The sequence below is a fragment of the Salvelinus fontinalis genome, chromosome 5 (genome assembly GCF_029448725.1).
Source record: "Salvelinus fontinalis isolate EN_2023a chromosome 5, ASM2944872v1, whole genome shotgun sequence".
NCBI classification, from domain to species: domain Eukaryota; kingdom Metazoa; phylum Chordata; class Actinopteri; order Salmoniformes; family Salmonidae; genus Salvelinus; species Salvelinus fontinalis.
In genome coordinates this window covers 57789980-57808413 of record NC_074669.1, presented here as the reverse complement: position 1 = coordinate 57808413, position 18434 = coordinate 57789980, and the positions used below count along the sequence as shown (strand labels likewise).

General features: G+C 40.9%; 1 protein-coding gene across 1 annotated transcript; it reads left to right on the top strand.

The window, feature by feature from the left end:
• The first annotated feature begins 744 nt into the window (after positions 1–744).
• Positions 745–17891, top strand: LOC129856143 (fibronectin-like). Its single transcript, XM_055924248.1, has 7 exons — positions 745–894; positions 3578–3884; positions 5866–5914; positions 7612–7875; positions 8008–8277; positions 8667–8936; positions 17572–17891. Exons 1-7 carry the CDS (start codon positions 788–790, stop codon positions 17889–17891), a joined length of 1587 nt encoding a protein of 528 aa, XP_055780223.1. The 5' UTR covers positions 745–787.
• The last annotated feature ends 543 nt before the right edge of the window (positions 17892–18434 follow it).

The window sequence follows — 18434 nt, the reverse complement described above, 5'->3', positions numbered from 1 at the left end:
CTTTTCAGTTCGCTGCAGCTAGCGACTGGAACGAGCTGAAAAAAACACTCAAACTGGACAGTTTTATCTCCATCTCTTCATTCAAAGACTCCATCATGGACACTTACTGACAGTTGTGGCTGCTTCGTGTGATGCATTGTTGTCTCTACCTTCTTGCCCTTGCCCTTTGTGCTATTTCCAATAATGTTTGTACCATGTTTTGTTCTGCTACCATGTTGTGCTGCTGCCATGCTGTGTTGCTACCATGTTGTGGTCATGTGTTGCTACCATGCTGTGTTGTCATGTGTTGCTACCATGCTGTGTTGTTGTCTTGGATCTCTCCTTATGTAGTGTTGTGGTGTTTCTCTTGTCGTGATGTGTGTTTGGTCCTATATTTTTATTTTATTTTGTATTTTTAATCCCAGCCCTGTCCCCGCAGGAGGCATTTTGCCTTTTGGTAGGCCGTCACCGTAAATAAGAATTTGTTCTTGACTGACTTGCCTAGTTAAATAAAAAATAAATAAATAATTGGGAATCTCTACAAAGCTTTCGGGTAAAGTTCAACAAATGATATCAGATGCCCAACCTCCATTCTTATAACAATAAGATTATACACCATGAAGAGGGAGGTAACAATGTGTATTGTACTTTTTACCAATAGCATTTGTCACAAAATGGTTCTAGAAGGTCAGCAGTGTTTTTATGTCTAAAGTGTTGTATCAATATCTTTTTTATTTGTTCTATTTACAGATTGATGTTGGACTAGACCAGTCCTCCTCAGGATTGTGAGTCCTCTCTGAGAGTTATAATGAGTTATCATCAGGGGACTGAGGGTGGAGCCATCCCTAAAGAAAGACAGAAGAATGGATCACCATACAAGGAACTTGATGAGACCATGGACCCTGATATGAAGAGGTGGGTGTGTCCAATTAAGCATGTTTCCAATTCAGTTATTAGGATGAATGTTTATTATTATATTTATTAGTAATTACTGGTATTATTAGCAAGGTATGGTAATAGATTTTTTAAAATGTTTTGGGTCGTCAATCTGTTTTGGAATGCATTTAAAATTTGACTGTATGCTGTTGTCTAATGGTGGAACTCGGTTTCCCCTAATTAATCCTGAGTATGCACTGCAGTCTTTAATTTCCATCAAACTAATACTCTCTTTGTGTTCACCTTAAAACTTCTTATGGCTGCAGGGGCAGTATTGAGTAGCTTGGATGAAAGGTGCACAGAGGTGCCCAGAGTCAACAGCCTGCTCTTATGTCATAGTTGCTAATATATGCATATTATTAGTAGTATTGGATAGAAAACACTCTGAAGTTTCTAAAACTGTTTGAACTTTGTCTGTGAGTATAACATAATTCACATGGCAGGCAAAAACCTGAGAAGTTCCACTTCCTGTTTGTATTTTTTCTGCTAACGTTACGTGTATGATCTTAATATTTGTATCTCAGAGCTATTTGCTTAACAAATTATAGCCTCATGTTAGTTAGCTAACATTGAACATGGTTGGTTAACTTCCTGTAGATTCATGCATGGTAGTAACGTCATAAGCTGTTATTATGGTTCATTGTTTAGCTAGCTAGCTAGCTACATGTCTTATTAACAATTTTTTTAGAAGCTATTTCTTTTTAAGCTACTGATACTCTGTGGCTAAATTAATACAAAAACAATAAACGACGACCGTGAAGCAAAATAACAAATAGTGCTGACATTAAACACTACACATAGACAATCACCCACAACCCACAATACAAAACAGATTACCTAAATATGGTTCCCAATCAGAGACAACGCAAAACACCTGCCTCTGATTTAGAACCATATCAGGCCAAACACATAGAAATATACAAACCAGACATACAACATAGAATGCCCACTCAGATCACACCCTGACCAAACAAAACATAAAACACACAAAGCAAACTATGGCCAGGGCGTGACAATTATCCCTACCACTGATTTTAAATTTCTTCACAGGGGCATGCTTATCACAAACGGACACACATTTCATATAAAACTAATCCCAGTGTCACGACTTCCGCCGAAGTTGTTCTCTCTCCTTGTTCGGGCAGCGTTCGGTGGTCGACGTCACCGGTCTTCTAGCCGCCACCGATCCATTTTTCATTTTCCGTTTGTTCTGTCTTCATTTTTCACACACCTGGTTCCCACTCCCATGATTACATGTTCCTTATTTAACCCTCTGTTTCCCCCGTGTTTTTGTGCGGGATTGTTTGTTGTAATTCTGTCTGTTGTTCGTGTGATTGTTTATCACCATGTGTATGGTATATTTTGAGTAAAGTATATGAATTCTCATCTTTGCGGTCCTGCGCCTGACTCTGCCTTACCTGCATCACGGAGAACCTTGACACCCAGGCAGTGTCAACATCGGGAATCAGACTTACTCTGTCAATATTATGGTACAGATCATATAAGAGCGCTTGCTCATCAAACTGTCTAAAATGTCTTTTAAAAATATAACAGGGTTTGGCTTTGGTCATTTTTGTATTTCTAACACAAGTAATTGCACAGTGATCACTGACATCATTACAGAATATCCCAGTCGATGTGTATTTGTGAGGGGGATTCGTTAGAACAATGTCCAACAGAGTTGATTTGTTAGGTGTTCTGGGATTCGGTCTTGTAGGTGCATGAATTAATTGAGCGAGATTCAGAGTCACACAGTTCTTTAAAAGAGTCCGATCTCAGTTCAAATCTCCTAAAAGAACGAATTCAGAGTCATTTAACTTGCGCAGGACATCAGGAAGAGAGTTTCGTGCGTCTCCCAAAGCCGAGGGCGGTCTGTAGCAGCCGACTACAGTGATGTGGGAGTCCTTATATACTTTCACTTTAACCGCAAGCAATTCAACATTTTTGGTTCATTGTCATGCTGAAACAGGAAAGGGCCTTCCCCAAACTGTTGCCACAAAGTGGAAGCAAAGAATTGTCTAGAATGCCATTGTATGCTGTAGCGTTAAAACGTCCCTTTACTGGAACTAAGGGGCCTAGCCCGGACCATGAAAAACAGCCCCAGACCATTATTTCTCCTCCACCAAACTTTACAGTGGGCACTTAGCATTCGAGCCGAAAGCGTTCTCCTGGAATCTCCTGGCATTATCTTAGGGTTGTGTGCGGCTGCTCGACCATGGGAACCCATTTCACAAAGCTCCCAATGAACAGTTCTTGTGCTGACGTTGCTTCTAGAGTCAGTTTGGAACTCAGTAGTGAGTGTTGCAACCGAGGACAGGTGTTTTTTACGCGCTACACGCTTTAGCATTCGGCGGTCCCGTTCTGTGAGCTTGTGTGACCTACCACTTCGCAGCTGAGCTGTTGTTGCTCCTAGACGTTTCCAATTCACAATAACAGCACTTATAGAAAGGTGGCATCCTATGATAGTGCCACGTTGAAAGTCACTTAGCTCTTCAATGAGGCCATTCTACTGCCAAGGTTTGTCTATGGAGATTGCATGGCGGTGTGCTAGATTTTATACACCTGTAGCCAAATCCACAAATTTGAAGGGGTGTCCAAATACCTTTGTGTATATATAGTGTACATGTTTGACTTATAAAGTAAATACATGTTTTCCTCTTAGCATCATCAGGCCAGAGGAGGTGGTCTGTGATGTCTGTGATGAGCTGAAAGCTGTGAAGTTCTGTCTGACCTGCACGCAGTCCTACTGTGAGACACATGTTAGGAAGCACTACACAGTACCTAAACTACAGAGACACACCCTGGTGGAGGTGACTGAAGGCCTGGAGGAGAGACTCTGTCAGGAACACCACAGAGCTCTGGAGGTGTTCTGCAGGACAGACCAGAAGCTGATCTGCAGTCAGTGTGTAGTAACAGAACATGAAGGACATGATGTAGTCTATGAGGAGATAAAACAAGCAAGAAGACAGGTAGGTTCTGTTCATTTTTTAGTACCTGATGATGCTCTTTAACCTGTCTAGGATGAGAGTGCCGCTAGCGGCACTCCCCCCCCACCCCCACTGAAAAGGCAGAGCCGCAAAATTCAAAAAAAATATATTTTTTAAATATTTAACTTTCACACATTAAAGTCCAATACAGCTAATGAAAGACACAGATCTTGTGAATCCAGCCAACATGTCCGATTTTTAAAATGTTTTACAGGGAAGACACAATATGTAAAGATGTAAATCTATTAGCTAAAAACACATTAGCATAATCCACCATTTTTCTTTGTCCACCAACAACAGTAGCTATCACTAATTCGGCTAAACTAAGATATTTATAGCCCCTAACCAAGAAAAAAACTCATCAGATGACAGTCTGATAACATATTTATGGTATGGGATAGGTTTTGTTAGAAAAATGTGCATATTTCAGGTAGATGGCATAGGTTACAATTGCACCCACCGTCACAAATGGACTAGAATAACTACATAGAGCAACGTGTTTACCTACTTACTAATCATCAAACATTTCGTAAAAATACACAGCATACACTAATCGAAAGACACAGATCCTGTGAATACAGACAATATTTCAGATTTTCTAAGTGTCTTACAGCGAAAACACAATAAATCGTTATATTAGCATAGCACATGTGCAAACATTACCCCAGCATTAATTCTAGCCAAAGTGAGCGATAACGTAAACATCGCCAAAATATATTATTTTTTTCACTAACCTTCTCAGAATTCTTCAGATGACACCCCTGTAACATCACATTACAACATGCATATACAGTTTGTTCGAAAATGTGCATATTTAGCCACCAAAATCATGGTTAGACAATGGGGAAAGTAGCCCAGCTGGTGAGAAAATGTCCGTGCGCCATATTAGACAGTGATCTACTCGTATACATAAATACTCATAAACGTGACTAAAAAATATAGGGTGGACAGCGATTGATAGACAATTTAAATCTTAATACAATCGCGGAATTACATTTTTTAAATTATCCTTACTTTTCAATACAGTTTGCGCCAAGCGAAGCTACGTCAAAAAACATGGCGTCCTAAGCCACTAACATTTTTCGACAGAAACACGATTTATCATAATAAAAATGTCCTACTTTGAGCTGTTCTTCCGTCAGTATCTTGGGCAAAGGATCCTTTCTTGGGTCTAATCGTCTTTTGGTGGAAAGCTGTCCTCTTGCCATGTGGAAATGCCAACTGCGTTCAGCATGAACTGGAAGCGTGCCCAGCGATTCACAGCGTTTCAGAAATAAATGTCCCAAAATCGCACTAAACGGATATAAATTGCTATAAAACGCTTTAAATTAACTACCTTATGATGTTTTTAACTCCTATAACGAGTCTTAACATGACCGGAGAAAGATTACTCCCAACACTAATGCTTGGAACAGGTGCGGGTCGGTGTCCTCCAGGCGCATGACGCAGCTCCAAAAGAGTGACTAGCTACAGGTTTTTTTTATTTATAGTGCCTGTGAACGCGCAATCGACCCCATTCAAATCGTCATCACGTAAAGGCATCCAGGGGAAGACGTAAGCAGTGTCCGTATACTCATAGGAATAACATTGGCTTTAAAACTGACTCCAGAACAGTGGCCAAAATTTCTGAAATCTGACTCCATGTCAGGGAAATTGCTGTAGAATGGGTTCTGTTCCACTTAGAGACAAAATTTCAACTCCTATAGAAACTATAGACTGTTTTCTATCCAATAATAATAATAATATGCATATTGTACGATCAAGAATTTTGTAGGAAGCCGTTTCAAAAATTACACGATTACCATAAATAGTGACAACAGCGCCCCCAGCCCCAACAGGTTAAAGAAGATATTACATTTGATAATGATGATGTTCATAGTAATACAAGCTTTTTCATCGTATGTTCTGGAAAACAACAACAGTGTTTTTCATCAAAATAATGTCTTCTTACTCTGTTTTCAAGACTTTTGATAGAGATCAATGTCAAAGACTAAAGCTGGCCTCAGTTGACGGTAGGTGTTTGTACAATCAAGAATTACCCAAACAATGTATTTTGAGACCTTTACATTGTGTTCAACAACATACATGCAATTTTAAGAACATTAAAAGAGGAAGATTAATTTGTTTAGATTAATAATTTAATACCATAATGCTTGTTTGATTAATATGTAGTTTTCTTTTTAGTGTACAGTCGTGGCCAAAAGTTTTGAGAATGACAAAAATATTAATTTTCACAAAGTCTGCTGCCTCAGTTTATTTGATGGCAATTTGCATATACTCCAGACTATTATGAAAAGTGATCAGATGAATTGCAATTAATTGCAAAGTCCCTCTTTGCCATGCAAATGAACTGAATCCCATAAAAACATTTCCACTGCATTTCAGCCCTGCCGCAAAAGGACCAGCTGAAATCATGTCAGTGATTCTCTCGTTAACACAGGTGTGAGTGTTGATGAGGACCAGGCTGGGGATCACTCTGTCATGCTGAATGAGTTTGAATAACAGACTGGAAGCTTCAAAAGGAGGGTGGTGATTGGAATCATTGTTCTTCCTCTGTCAACCATGGTTACCTGCAAGGAACCACGTACCGTCATCATTGCTTTGCACAAAAAGGGCTTCACAGGCAAGGATATGGCTGCTAGTAAGATTGCACCTAAATCAACAATTTATCGGATCATCAAGTACAGAGCTTGCTCAGGAATGGCAGCAGGCAGGTGTGAGTGCATCTGCAGGGAGGTGTGAGTGCATCTGCACGCACAGTGAAGCGAAGACTTTTGAAGGATGGGCTGGTGTCAAGAAGGGCAGCAAAGAAGCCACTTCTCTCCAGGAAAAACACCAGGGACAGACTGATATTCTGCAAAAGGTACAGGGATTGGACTGCTGAGGACTGGGGTAAAGTCATTTTCTCTGATGAATCCCTTTTCCGATTGTTTGGGGCATCCGGAAAAAAGCTTGTCCGGAGAAGACAAGGTGAGCACTACCATCAGTCCTGTGTCATGCCAACAGTAAAGCATCCTGAAACCATTCATGTGTGGGGTTGCTTCTCAGCCAAGGGAGTGGGCTCACTCACAATTTTGCCTAAGAACCCAGCCATGAATAAAGAATGGTACCAACACATCCTACGAGAACAACTTCTCCCAACCATCCAGGGACAGTTTGGTGACGAACAATCACTTTTCCAGCATGATGGAGCACCTTGCCATAAGGCAAAAGTGATAACTAAGTGGCTCGGGGAACAAAACATCGATATTTTGGGTCCATGGCCAGGAAACTCCCCAGACCTTAATCCCATTGAGAACTTGTGGTCAATCCTCAAGAGGCGGGTGGACAAGCAAAAACCCACAAATTCTGACAAACTCCAAGCATTGATTATGCAAGAATGGGCTGCCATCAGTCAGGATGTAGCCCAGAAGTTAATTGACAGCATGCCAGGGCGGATTGCAGAGGTCTTGAAAAAGAAGGGTCAACACTGCAAATATTGACTCTTTGCATCAACTTCATGTAATTGTCAATAAAATCATTTGACAGTTATGAAATGCTTGTAATTATACTTCAGTATTCCATAGTAACACATGACAAAAATATCTAAAGACACTGAAGCAGCAAACTTTGTGGAAATTAATACTTGTGTCATTCTCAAAACTTTTGGCCACGACTGTATGTCATTGCAATTAAAGTAATTCTTTTTTATCTTCCATTATTTCTTTAGAAGTACTGCCCCCTCCTGGTGAGATCCAGTTCTCGTCAGTGATGTCAGACTCTGTGTCTCTGAGCTGGGGTTCTCCTGAGGGACTGTTCAGAGTGTTCAGAGTGACCTGGGGATGTGATGGGGAAGAGAAGAGCCTGATGGTGGAAGATGGGTGTAATGTTGAACTAGATGGACTCCAGCCTGGTAAAAAGTACCAGTTCAGTGTGGCTACAGAGGGAGAAGATGGCAGACAAAGCAGATGGGTCTCAGCATCTGTATATACTGGTACAGTAACTTGAGTTTGTCTTTGGTTATGTGCTTCTAAGGATGTAATTTTTAATGTGATGTTCAAACAAGACATTAGCTATAGGCCTATCCTATATATTGTTTCATCCAACAAATCATATTTCTTCCTAGTGGTCCCAGCACCCAGGGACTTACAAATAAACCAGTCAGGAGCGACCTCCTTCACTTTCAGTTGGTCCAAGGCTGAAGAATTGGAGAAAGTCCCACAGAGCTTCCTCATATCCTACTGCAGCCCGGGATCAGAGACCCGTGCAGCCAATACTGAGGACTCCTACAGAACTCTCTCTGGCCTGCTACCTGGTACTCAGTACACCATCAGTGTCTCAACTGTGTTGAACAATGGGAAACAGAGCAAACCTCTCTCTACAACCATCTGTACAAGTAAGCCTCATACCGACTCACTTCACTTCTGGGGGGTGGAATTGGACAAATCTGAACTAGACTGAACCTTTTTCCTGAAGAGAAATTGTGTGCTTGTTTCAGCTGTCTAAAAGTATTTGTATGGTAGTCTAAGAAGTTTAGAATTGTAATTGATAGAGCCTAGTGTTGTAAAATGTAGGCTTGTGTAATAGAAGTAGTGTTTAGAATTTATATTGTTGGAGCCAAGTGTTATTAAATGTAGGCTAGTGTAATAGTAGTAGTGAGTAGACTAAGTAGTAGTGGGATATTATCCTTTAGTGGAATATTAACAGTAGAATGGAAGTCAGCAGGGCTACATATGGTTTCACAAATTATCAGCTACTAGTAACTATATTTAACCCCTCCCCTAGTTATCCCTGCTCCAGTAGTGCTGAATGTGGACTTAGTGGACACCACAACAGCTGCCGTTAGCTGGAGCCAGCCACCAGGATTGGACCAAACCCAACATCATTACCAGATCTCCTACCAGTGTCCAGGGACAGAACCACACATCACTACCACATCTTCACACAGCATCACTCTCTCTGACCTCCAAGGTGGTACTCAGTACTCTGTTACTGTCTGCACTGTGCTGGAAAATGGAAAGCAAAGTCAACTGGTGTCAACAACCCTCACCACAAGTAAGGAATTACCCTACTAAAGTATTATCTCTGGTGTCAAAGTTTATGAAACGTTAACTAGTTATCAAAATTACTATATAAACTAACTAATCTTAATGGATGTGTCATCATGGGATGTAAAGGTACAGTATCTTCCCTGATGATAAATATATGATGGTAAATTCCCCAGTTCCCACAATGCAGTTTGGTGCTGAAATGAATTTTCTTTAAAGAAAGAAATAACAATTTCTGAGTTAATTGTTTCTTCCGCTCCTGTGAGTCATTATGTCAAGGACTTGGTGTGCCTCTGCTTATTTAACCCAATGAGTCCCAACGTCACACCGGCCTGATTTAGTACTTTTAAACCCTTTTAACCATTGTGTACAGACTTCCTGGTTGTACCATTGGATTAGTCTATTTCTTCTGCATCCGTTGGTATCAACCATTAGTCTGTTTGATTAACAGAGTCTGAGTGGGGAGCAGTGTTTCTGAGTCCAGAGGCTGGGTCTTTTTACAGAAATGTATTTTGAGTCCGAATGGTTTGAGCTATAAACTATGAATCACTATCTATGAAAAGCTGAGACTTTCATGAACAGGCACATTTAACGTTTTTCTCATGTCAGGCCTTTCCCCGACCCCCAAAAAATCTTGGTCGACCGAAAGTTATCTGTTTTTCTACCAATCGATTGGTTGAAATTTTTAAATATGTATTTTTCCATATGTAGACATACTTTATGCATTTCAATAAAATCAACCTTATGCATTGAGCTTACCGTTTGATGAAATAAGACAAATGCCTCAATAGGGAGCCACATATCTAGATAACCAGAAGAAAAATAACGTAACCTCTCCTCCATCTCCAGCTGGCTTTCACAGATTCTGCCATTACTCTCCTGAAGCTGCTGGTAAGAGGTGTCGCGTCGTAACTATCATTAAATGTGAAGACGGTTATATTATCAAATCAATTCTCTATGTTAAATTATTACGTGAACTAATCATGTAAACAATAATTAACTAGGAAGTCGGGGCACCACTGGCAAATTTGGAGTTACCATCTCCCGAATTGAACTCTACTGCGAAATTTTCATATCACAGATAACAGTCACTTATTAATGGATTATTACCTTGGTCAGTCTCATCTTTAACGTCGTAATTTTTTGTTGTTTGCACGAACCCTAAGTTTACTTATGAATCAACAATACACCAATTGGCTCAATTATTTATTTACTAACTAATTACCGAATACACATAACATACTAACATTATACAGTAAATAGTCTCTAGAAGACTAACAAAACAGGACGGTTTGGTTATAACACGGTGGCGAATTCAGAGAGATGAGGGAGGAGGAGGAGAGACAAAGGAATGATTCTATCGGACATGGTGAGCCATGCTCACGGGAATACAAATACTTAGCACACTAATAACCGCTCATTCGGAAAAAGGAATGCAATGTATATATGTTTACGATTGAGCTATCCTTGATCGTCGGAATCCTTTGTAGTTTCTTTGGTTGTACGACTCTGGTTTGACCACCAGAGATCACCGTGTCCTTGGCAGAGTTTCTGGTCATAGTGGTGGTTAGAATGGATACTTTAGAGGTACTGTGTAGTTCTTAGAGTTTATCTGTTAGATAGATGCTTCTGCATTTGTTGGTATTCTCGTCCTAGGCTACGTACGTTTTCAGCTGAAGACTGATAATACGACGGCCTATGATTTATCACTTCTTCTGTTGTGATCGATAGTTTTAGTATAACAATTTTGCCATACTCAGCTCGCGCTGAACTCTGGCTTGTCTAGTAGAAATTCACAATTTCAACGTGGTGACCCCGTCCTCAAGTTCTCCTGGAATGGTGTGAATTTCGTCACTAGGTTTTTTTATAATTGAGTAGAAAGCGGGTGTTTCATCATTCCGACCCAGTGTCTGTGCTCACTTGGTGCGTTACTAAGTTACTATGGAAAACAATTCTCAATTAGAATGATAAAATCACATTGTTATCTTCACAAAAGGATTATCATACTTAATAATTTGTTTTATACAACAATTAGATGCAAACCTCATAACTGGGAAGTGTAGACAAACAGAGATACAGTTGTGTGGTTTCACCGTCCCTCATGACGTCACAAAATTACAATGAATTTGACGTGATTGTTCCTTGAGTTTCCCCTGACCATTTCCCACATTCTCAAAAATAGAAATATTGTTTAATTATCCATTTTTGGGTGTTGGAGTTTAGGCGGGAAGAATGTCTTTGTTCTACAGAGAAACCCTGTCTCCCCATTACTGCATGACCAGAGAGAGAGAGTCTCTGCAAGGAATTTACGACCTGTCATAAAACACCCCCCCCCCCTCCCCCCGCTTCCCAACAGGAGGGGGGGGGGGGGGGGTGTTCACATTTTTGCCTAGCCGGCATCTGGGATCCTCAGCCCAGGACTGGGAAATCATGACAGTCCCCCTCTGGTGGTTCAATCTTGGTATTATTTTGCATGTTGCAACCTACCATAAAAATGACCATGGGATGTCCTGGTTGTGATCATCGTTGCTGTCCCCCTCTGGTTGTTTACCCTGGTAGGATTTCTGCAAGCTGCAGGTCAGCACAAGAATGGCCAGGGGATGTCCTGGTTGGGGATTGTCGTTGCTGTCCCCCTCTGGTAACCAATCCCTGGTAGGATTTCTGCAAATGGAGCAGGTCGCCACAAGGATGGGCCCGGGATGTCTGGGTTGGGCCTCGCCATTCCGGACCCGTCGTCTGGTCGTCCAGGCTGGTAGATCTGGCCAGTAACTTAGGCAGATGTTAGCAACGCACACACACTCACGTAATACATCATTACATTTCTTTCCTACATAAGGGACGATGACATTTCCCGTATGATTGATGAGGATCTCCATATTGCAAATGTACGGTCCCTTACTAGACGTCCGCAAATGTTTTTAAAATAGGTCGATGGCCTCAGGTTGTGCCCCTGTGCCAGACCTTCCGGGAAGTCATCAAATTAAGTCTCTCTGAGATTTGGTTTCCGTTTTATACAATTTTAACATTTTGGGCAATTTTCCTCTGTTCTAGAAAATTCCTCTAGATGGGGACTGGCTGCTTATTGCAAATGGACCAAACTGACATGGCCATTTCTCCTAAACGGAAAATACTTTGAAGACGAAACTCAGTGAGCACAGGTTTGGCCAAATGGGCTTTCAGCCCAGAAACAAGATGACGTCAAGGCCTCAACGCTTTTTGAGTTAAGGCCAATATTGTAATTTACGAGAAATTGTACAATGTACAATTGGTGATGGTTAACCTCTCTAGGGTAAGTGAGACGGTAACGTCCCACCTCTTCAACAGCCAGTGAAACTGCAGGGCGCCAAATTCAAAACAACAGAAATCGCATAATTAAAATTCCTCAAACATACATGTATTTTACACCATTTTAAAGATACACTTGTTGTAAATCCAGCCACAGTGTCCGATTTCAAAAAGGATTTACGACGATTATGTTAGGTGAGTGTCTATTCACAGAATAACACAGCCGTTTTCCAGCCAAAGATCTCTTTGTTTCTTGGGACCTAGAACAAGCATCTCCGTTTTGTCCGAGTTTAAAAGTAGAACGTTTTCAGCCATCCACTTCCTTATTCTGAAACACAGGCTTCTAGCGTGGGCAATTTTGGGGCTTCACCATGTTTCATTGAAATGTACAGCTGTGAGTCATCCGCATAGCAGTGAAAGTTAACATTATGTCTTATGAATGACATACCCAAGAGGTAAAATATATAGTGAAAACAATAGTGGTCCTAAAACGGAACCTTGAGGAACACCGAAATGTACAGTTGATTTGTTAGAGGACAAACCATTCACAGAGACAAACTGATATCTTTCCGACAGATAAGATCTAAACCAGGCCAGAACTTGTCCGTGTAGACCAATTTGGGTTTCCAATCTCTCCAAAAGAATGATTATGATGGTATCAAAGGCAGCACTAAGGTCTGGGAGCATGAGGACAGATGCAGAGCCTTGGTCTGACGCCATTAAAAGGTAATTTACCACCTTCACAAGTGCAGTCTCAGTGCTATGATTGGGTCTAAAACCAGACCGAAGAATTTCGTATACATTGTTTGTCTTCAGGAAGGCAGTGAGTTGCTGCGCAACAGCTTTTTCAAAAAAAATTGGGAGGAATGGAAGATTCGATACAGGCCGATAGTTTTTTATATTTTCTGGGTCAAGGTTTAGCTTTTTGAAGAGAGGCTTTATTACTGCCACTTTTAGTGCGTTTGGTACACATCCGGTGGATAGAGAGCACTTTAGTAGTTGCATTGTAGTTGAAACTACACATGCCAAGGAATGATTATTGTTGCAATTTTTGGGGGAGGTGGAAACTCCACTGGACTTCTTTCATGACCCGTGTGGTACACCTAAGTGATATCTCAGATGTGTTCTAAGTTATCCCCGTTGAGGGGCCTGTCCTCTCCTCTCTGTTCTCATGGGGACGTTTACAACAAGATTTGTTTCCTGCTTTGGTGGCCTTGTACAGTGTTGCACTTCGTCTCGACCCCCCCCCACCCCCCACTCCCACCGGCCTCGACGAGGCTTATGGGTCTGGGCTAGTATTCCCCCCCTTTGTGTCACCGGGACCCCCCCGACAACGGTTGGTGTGGGTATCCGAGGCACAAGCGAAAAGGTCAGACCCTGTGTACGAGTTGTCAGCAGCCGTATAGGTTGTAGATTGGCTGTGACCTTTCAACCAAATCTCCTGGTGTTTGTGCTTCAAAACGCTCAGTGGCTGTCGAGGCCTGTCAGTCACCACAGCGTCCGCGTGTGGCGACCGTTCCAGTGCCTGCGAACTGAGTTTCTGCGATATGGCACAGTGTTTAACCAGTAAGAATCATCGGTTCAGTTGCTGGACCGACGCTGTTCGATTCATAGTAAGGGGTTTCAGTCCCCCTTAACCCTTTCATGCATGAGTTCCAAATATCTTTTACGGTCGCCCCAGCGTGAGTTTTTTTTATGCACGTGATGTTAGAACGACCTCTCCATTCCAGAATGTGATTGTTACGCAACAGTACATTTAATCCGTGCTGCCCTCAAACCAAAGCACACAGCCTGTTTTTATTTATAAGCTGTTTCAACTTCAATTTCAAATGATTTTCTAACAAGTTTTTATCTTTGAAGAACAGTTTGAATTGAGATGTGTTCCGCCTCCTCATTCATTCACATGAAAACAGTCCTTTTTACTTTTGCGGACAATACAATTTTGGGACATTTCTGACCCGGACAAAATTCCCAGAGCACTTCCCAATTGTTTTCATGCATTCCGATTCTTGCATAGATTGTAATGGGCACATATTATGTGTGTAAAATACTTTTTTGATGATTGTACTGATTATGATGATCTAAGCTAATTCCAGCTGTGTGTAGCCATGTTTGTTGACATACAATGCATTCTGGGTTTCACGTAATCGTCTGTTGGACCAAAGATGTTATAACAAAATGAGGTGAGTAAGGGTTCACTCATTTTTTTGAGGGCTTCCGGAAATGAATGGTGGGATGTGAACGATGGTAGACGACACACCCCTTCAACATGCATACTATAAACAGACCAAACTCATCTTGTCTTCTCTTATTATCTTTGGTTTCTTTGAGGGGAAAAAAAGCATGGCAGCATGCAGAAACTACCATTGGATTACTTTCGATTTCTAGAGAGTGTTTTACTCAATTATTTCGATCAATGGTGAGCTCACCCGTGATGTGATTAATTATAAATAGTCATTTCGATTAGCTAATTCATAATGTCGTTTGTGTTGTGTAAATATTGAATCAAAATATTTCACAGATACCGGAACTTGTAAATTCAATTAGACTTTATTACAAAGTAACAAAGCCGAGCAATTCCATGGAAGAACTAAATTCTCTTGCCACAGACCTCAGGCTTTATAGGTTTCCACTTTCAGATAACACACATGGTCACTCCCCTCTATGTAGATGATTAACACCCCTTGGTCTCTTGCCACCATTATCTTTCTGTCTCAATTCTTACTTGTTTACATATTCTATTGGTGGCATATCTATACACAAATCCAGGTGTCTGTCCAATGATACTCATGGGACTACACAATGGCTCTCCCAAAGCCTGTAATGGCACAGGCAAACATACATAATGCAATTGCATGTCTCAATGCTAGTCACAGGACCAGGTAATGACTTCCCTCAGGCCTACAACAGCACAGGCATACATTTTCTTCTTACGTTCTGTTTATGCATGTCTAGTGATTAACTCCATGTTGACCCAGTCTGTACATTCACCTGAGCTCAGCCTTTATTCTGCTTACACATGTCTATTAATTAACCCTATGTTTTCTGTCATAATACTTCTGGGAGAACAGTCTAGATACTGAAAAATCAACCATGGCCATGAATTTTCACCCATATTTGTCAGCGAGAGTTATACAAATATGACCGCTTGTGTTACGTCAATCCTTCCTCAGTTAGCTCTAGGACAAATGTAGCCTACATGTTTCCGGTTTGGATGATTGTGTTATGCTGTAGATACTTCTGTGAATGTCTGAACATTGCATCCAAAAATAAACTGCTCACATTCTGGACATAACTTTGTAAGGACTGTGTTTGTGTAAATAGTTTCTGAAAAAAGTGTGGCCAGCTCAAATGCTGATTGTTGCGTCAATCGAAACTGTCCATTCTTAAATAAGCATTCTAATCACACCGGTTTGATCGTACGCTACAGGGACCACTGTAGAATGATCACAACCGTGTGATGGTACGTGTGAAAGGGTTAAAGCGGAAAATGTATAATCGGAAGCAGAGTACACAGCACATCGATGCTTTTAATCCTGAGATGGCCGGAGTGCTTACGGAAGTTTCCGAAGGACAAGAGAAGTTAATCTCAAAAACGCAACGACGTGATGTGTCATTTCTGTTCATGGAGAAAACAGATTGACTTCTCGGGTTTCGAGTGGACTGATAGGGTTAAGTTTATCCAAAGTACAGCGTAAAATACATGTTATTGTGGAGAGTATTTATGATTACAGCATTTGTTTTGCCGTGGTGACAACTATTTAGCAGTGGCACAGTGAAGTTGCTAAATGCTTTTTTTTTTTTTTTACATTACATATCTAGCCGGTTGAGTGGGGAGCAGTTGTGACTGATGAGTATGATATTCATTTCCCAATGAAAAAACACTTTCTCTACTTACAGTATTAATATAAATACAGTCGTGACTTGACTTTAACATTAATCTGAAAACTGTTATTCCTCTAATTAACTAACTATGTTTAATTGTTCTCCGATTAAATTCATAATTAACTCATTAGGATTTGGGGCAACATGAGAGTGGTTGTTTAAAGAGTTACCATCTCCTGAATTAAACTCTAGAAGGTCAATACCTATCACATTGATACACAGTCATCTTATTAAATCTCAACCACGTATCATATCAATATGAACGTCGTAACCTCCTTGCATCTGCAAAAACCAGAGCCTTATTTATGATTCAGTACTACACAAATTGGTTTAATTATTTATTTACCAGCTAACTAAATGGTAAAACAGGATAAACACACACACACTGTACAGGTTATTGAATGGAAACTTAATGATGGAAACAGGTCCCTAGCGGACTGACAACAACATGGCTGCTTATTACAAAAGAGGGAGAGAGAGAAAGAGAGACACAGACACAATATTGGTACATTTAGAAACTACTTTCACTTATAGTTCTCCTATACTTTGCACACGAACCGCCGCCCGTTTGAAGTAAGAAATCATGGATGTATTTACGTTAGGTGCCGCCGTGTATCTCTCTCGGAACCGGTCCGCCCTGAGAAGTGAGTTGGGCCGTCTTACGGCTCGTTTGTAAGGCTCTGATTGTCCAAAAAGTTCCAACAAGTCTTCTACTTTTGTTCTCCTCTTTAGTTGTCTAGTATCCGGTGACTTGTCGGGTAGTCCTGAACAAAACGAAAGAGTTTATTCTTCTTCCATTCGCTCTGGAAGAAGCTTCTTTGAAGATAGGCTAGCCAGCTGGGTCGATGGTTCCCATTGGGGGGATGAGAGTAGCATAGTAGGATGGTTTGACCAGAGTAGGAGAATGGTCCCACTTAAATTCATTTTTGAAGATACTTTACTTTATCAGCCGTACCAATGATTATCCGAGAGGGAATTTTCTTCTCCACCTCGCGTTGAGATTCAGAGTTCAAACCTTTTTGAACGTGAGCTGCAGCTCTACGTCTCTCTGGTCTTAATGTTAATTTTTTGCCAATTCTTTATGCACTCTGGTCGAAAGGGGCAGTTCCGTCAGGCTGACACGCTCTCTGACTCGGGGTGTGGCTACTTACTGTGCAAAGTTTATGGAAACAAATGATCTCTTATCGCTCCTTAAATCGCATCCATAAAAATACTTTCATAATTTTTCATATTACATGCACAATGTATGGGATGGACATTTAGTACTTGTAGTTAGTATACTTTCCAAGTTACTGTATTTGCTTTATAACATTTGTGTAACTTTGTTGTGTGACTTCTGCTTTAGCTTATTTCTTCCCATATCAAATCTAAACGCTGGCCGTTTCTATTTATCAACTACTATGCTACTTTTCCTCCTGTAGAATATTTCTAGAGTTAAACATTAGCCCTAACGATAATGTATTTTCCCTTAGTACTTCCTGCTCCAGACCAGCTGACTGTTGACTCAGTGGACACCACATCAGCTGCTGTTAGCTGGAACCAGCCACCAGGATTGGACCAAACCCAACATAATTACCAGATCTCCTACCAGTGTCCAGGGACAGAACCACACATCACCTCCACATCTTCACCCAGCATCACTCTCTCTGACCTGCAATGTGGTACTCAGTACTCTGTCACTGTCTGCACTGTGCTGGAAAATGGAAAGCAAAGTCAACTGACGTCAACAACCCTCACCACAAGTAAGGAATTGCCCTACTTAAGTATTATCTCTGGTGTCAAAGATTATTAATCCTAAACTAGCGATCATATCTGAGTTCATGGTTTCTTCCACTCTAGTGAGTCATTATGTTTAAGGACTTGGTGTGCCTCTGCTTGCTTTAACCCAACATCACGACACCGTGATTTTGTACTTTTAAACCCGTTTAACCATTGTGTACAGACTTCTGGGTTGTACCATTGGATTTGTCTATTTCTTCTGCATCCATTGGTATCTGTGTGATTAACAAAGGCTGAGTTAGAGCAATGTTTGTGAGACGAGGGGGGATCATGAAGGGGCCTGGTCTTTTTACAGAAATGTATTTTGAGTCTGAATGGTTTGAGCTAAAAACTATGAAACGCTATCTATGACTTTCATGAAAACGCACATGTAATGTTTTGCTCTCTGTCGCTCACAAGCTACACAATAGTTGTTAGAAGGTAAATGGTTCTTCAACACTTAAGATCATTGGAAATCCCAGGACATACAGTACATTCAGAAAGTATTCAGACCCCTTGACCTTTTCCACATTGTTACGTAACATCCTTATTCTAAAATGTATTAAATATTTTTCCC

What these genes read in the sequence shown, in the direction of transcription:
- LOC129856143 (XM_055924248.1), top strand. Translation starts at nt 788, where the DNA reads ATGAGTTATCATCAGGGGACTGAGGGTGGAGCCATCCCTAAAGAAAGA. An exon ending in ATGGACCCTGATATGAAGAG is followed by an intron (nt 895 to 3,577) that starts GTGGGTGTGTCC and finishes TTTTCCTCTTAG; the next exon opens with CATCATCAGGCCAGAGGAGG. An exon ending in TAAAACAAGCAAGAAGACAG is followed by an intron (nt 3,885 to 5,865) that starts GTAGGTTCTGTT and finishes TCTGTTTTCAAG; the next exon opens with ACTTTTGATAGAGATCAATG.